Here is a 2,841-nt window from a genome sequence, read left to right on the forward strand (position 1 = left end):
ATCTTTCTTCTATCATTGACAGTCCCTCTAGGTTGTGGGCTGCTTGCCTGTGTTCCTGAGAAGCATCTACGGTACCAGTCTATAGAGTGTGTTTTCTTTAGTGAATTACCGGTATGTTTACCGGTAATAAACTTGCACTGTTTTATGTATATGTTTGATTACATACAGCCTTGTGACAGTTTTCCTGCATGTCATAAGCATTTGAATATAAATTAAAATGTTAAAATCAAATCTGATATTGTTTTACCTTTTATTTGGTGTGTGGAAGGTGTGCGGAAGAGGGGGTAGTCTTATACGGCGAGTATATAACAAACTCTGTATTTTGAGTGGAAATGTTAGGGGGTCGTCTTATACGCCCAGTCGTCTTATACGCCGGCAAATACGGTACTTTAGTGCTTATTTCTTTAAAAACAAGAACATTTTCCTGGGTTAATTATGGACAAATTACACCAAATCTTAGATTAAACAAATGTTTACTATTTCACGAGGTATCTGAGTGTCAGACTCTGGGAGCAGCTTGGCTGTGTGGTCCGGATCGGGAGATCTGATAAGGCCGCAGTCAAGTTTTTAGCTGAGGCTGTGGTGCCTGAAGACTTGACTGGAGCTCGAGGATATGCTTCCCAGGTGACTCATGTCGTGGCTGTTGTCAGGAGGCCTCAGTTTCTTGCTTGCTGTTGGCGGGATATGTTCAGTTCCTTACAACCTGGGCCTCTACATAGACTGTTTGAGTGTCCTCACAGTGTGACAGCTAACCTCTCCCAGAGCAAGTGATCCAAGGGAGAGCGAGGAGGAATTTGTGGTGCCTTTTATGACTTATTCTCCAGAGTCCTAGTCTATCACTTCCACTTTGTTAGAAGTGAGTCACTAAATTCAGCCCACACTCAAGGGGAGAGAATTAGGCTTTGTCTCTGAAAAGAAGAGTATCAACAAATTTGTGGATATGTTTTGAAAACCACCACACTCCTACAGAACCATAATACAACCATCAAAATCAGGAAATTAACACAAATATACTGCTATCGTCTAATCCTCAGGTCTCATACAAGTTTCTCTACTTGACTGGTCATGTCCTTTTATAGCAATAGGGTCCAGGTGAGAATCACATATTGTATTTAGTTGTCATATCTCATGTCTCCTTCAATCTGCAACAATTCTTCTTTCTTTGATTTTCATGACCATGACAATTTTAAAAGTTATTTTATAGAATATCCTTCAGTTTGAATTTGTTGATGGGTTCTCATGATTACATTCAGGTTATGCATCTTTGAGAGGAAATCACAGATGTGCTGCTGTTCTTCTTACTGCATTGTGTCAGGTGGCACATGGGTTCAATTTGTCCCATGATTGGTGGTGCTCACTTTAATCATCTGACTAAGGTATACAACTATCTAGTGTAACCTAGAGTGTCCCTTTCAGACTTGTATGAAGGCAGGTTTTGAAGGAAAACTTTAATTTGTCAAAATCCACCGTGTTTATTTCTACTATATTCTATGACTTAATTTTATTCCTTATTGTACAGAAGTCTGTTTTTCATGTTTTCTATTCATATTAACTTACTAATTTCTTGTTTTTATTTCCCCATATTTTAAAATTACCAAGCCATTTAGCAGTTGGCTTTTCTAAATATAAGAAAAACAACCCATTCAGAAATGTAAACTTAATCTGCTTGTACCACTACAGCAAATGTTTCTCTTTTATTCAAGTTTCCCAAATACGTTCCTCTAATATTAAACTGCTTTACATAAAAAATACAAGAAGTAGGCTTAACAAATAATCACAGCTATTCCAGTTCTAAATAAAATTGACAAGCACCTCAGATTAAAAATTAATGAGAAAATTGCTATCTTAGAATACAATAAACCAAATTTATTTTTAAATTGACACAAGATCAAGCCAACAAACTGCTGAAAATATTAACACTGTACAAGCCAGCATTGAAAAGCACCAACCTGTTCCATTCTTTTCATTTTTGGCTACAGCACTTGTTCGCTTTGGGGTACGCTTTTGTTTTTTTGCCAATAATCCGCTATTTCCCTCACTTGGTCTTTTCTGACCTGAAGAAAAGAAAAAGAGATCTTGAAAAGTCAACAGCAAGTATATTTATTCACTTGTACAAATGAATTTTATACACACACACACACACACACACACACAATATGTATATAAATTGCATACATTTATAAAAAGGGTGTGGGGGGGGGAAGGGAATGGAGAGAGTAAGGAAGGACAGAAAAACGGGAAGGGAGGGAGGGAGGAAGGAACGGAAAGTATTTTACAGATGAAGGGTTCCTAAACTCTTAATTTACTAATACTTGGTTTTAATATAAAGGCTGATTTTCTCCCTGTAAAGTTCTTACCCCTCTCTCTGCTCTCTCTTTCTTGAACAATTATACTACAGGTACCAGAGGCGATGCTGTCTTCAAATCCATTTGCCGATTCCCTCTCACAGAGGCCTTCTTGGGATTCTTCAGCAATACTATCCACTTCAATGGTTATGTCACTCTCACTTTTTATACTTCGAGACTCATCTTGACTAAGAGTAAGTGGTGAAGCTACTGAAAAGTTATGCTGTACAACAGGAGGTAGAGCAGATGGAATAGAAACAAGAGAGTTAGACTCAGAGCTTTCAACTACTACATCCTCAATACTGGTCTTGTCCTTTTCATCCAGATCATCCAAATCGACTTCATGGCAAACCAAGGTTTCAGGCCCAATCAGAGGCATTGTATCCTCTTCTTCTTTCAGTGGAGTATTTACAGGTTCTTCAGCTGGACTATCAAATTTCTCACTAGTCAATTCTTGAATGCCTTGGTTTGACTCTGCTATCAATGACGGCATTCC

General features: G+C 38.1%; 1 protein-coding gene across 1 annotated transcript in view; it reads right to left on the reverse strand.

The window, feature by feature from the left end:
• The window catches only part of ARID4A (AT-rich interaction domain 4A), a 65,188-nt gene that overhangs the window by 12,438 nt on the left and 49,909 nt on the right, over positions 1-2,841 (reverse strand). The window contains 2 exon segments of the mRNA XM_006767669.2: positions 1,950-2,054; positions 2,358-2,841. The exon segment at positions 2,358-2,841 is cut by the window's right edge and continues 12 nt beyond it. Of these exon segments, the coding sequence (XP_006767732.1) occupies positions 1,950-2,054; positions 2,358-2,841 (589 nt within the window).

Source organism: Myotis davidii, unplaced genomic scaffold (genome assembly GCF_000327345.1).
Source record: "Myotis davidii unplaced genomic scaffold, ASM32734v1 scaffold281, whole genome shotgun sequence".
Taxonomy (NCBI): Eukaryota; Metazoa; Chordata; class Mammalia; order Chiroptera; family Vespertilionidae; genus Myotis; species Myotis davidii.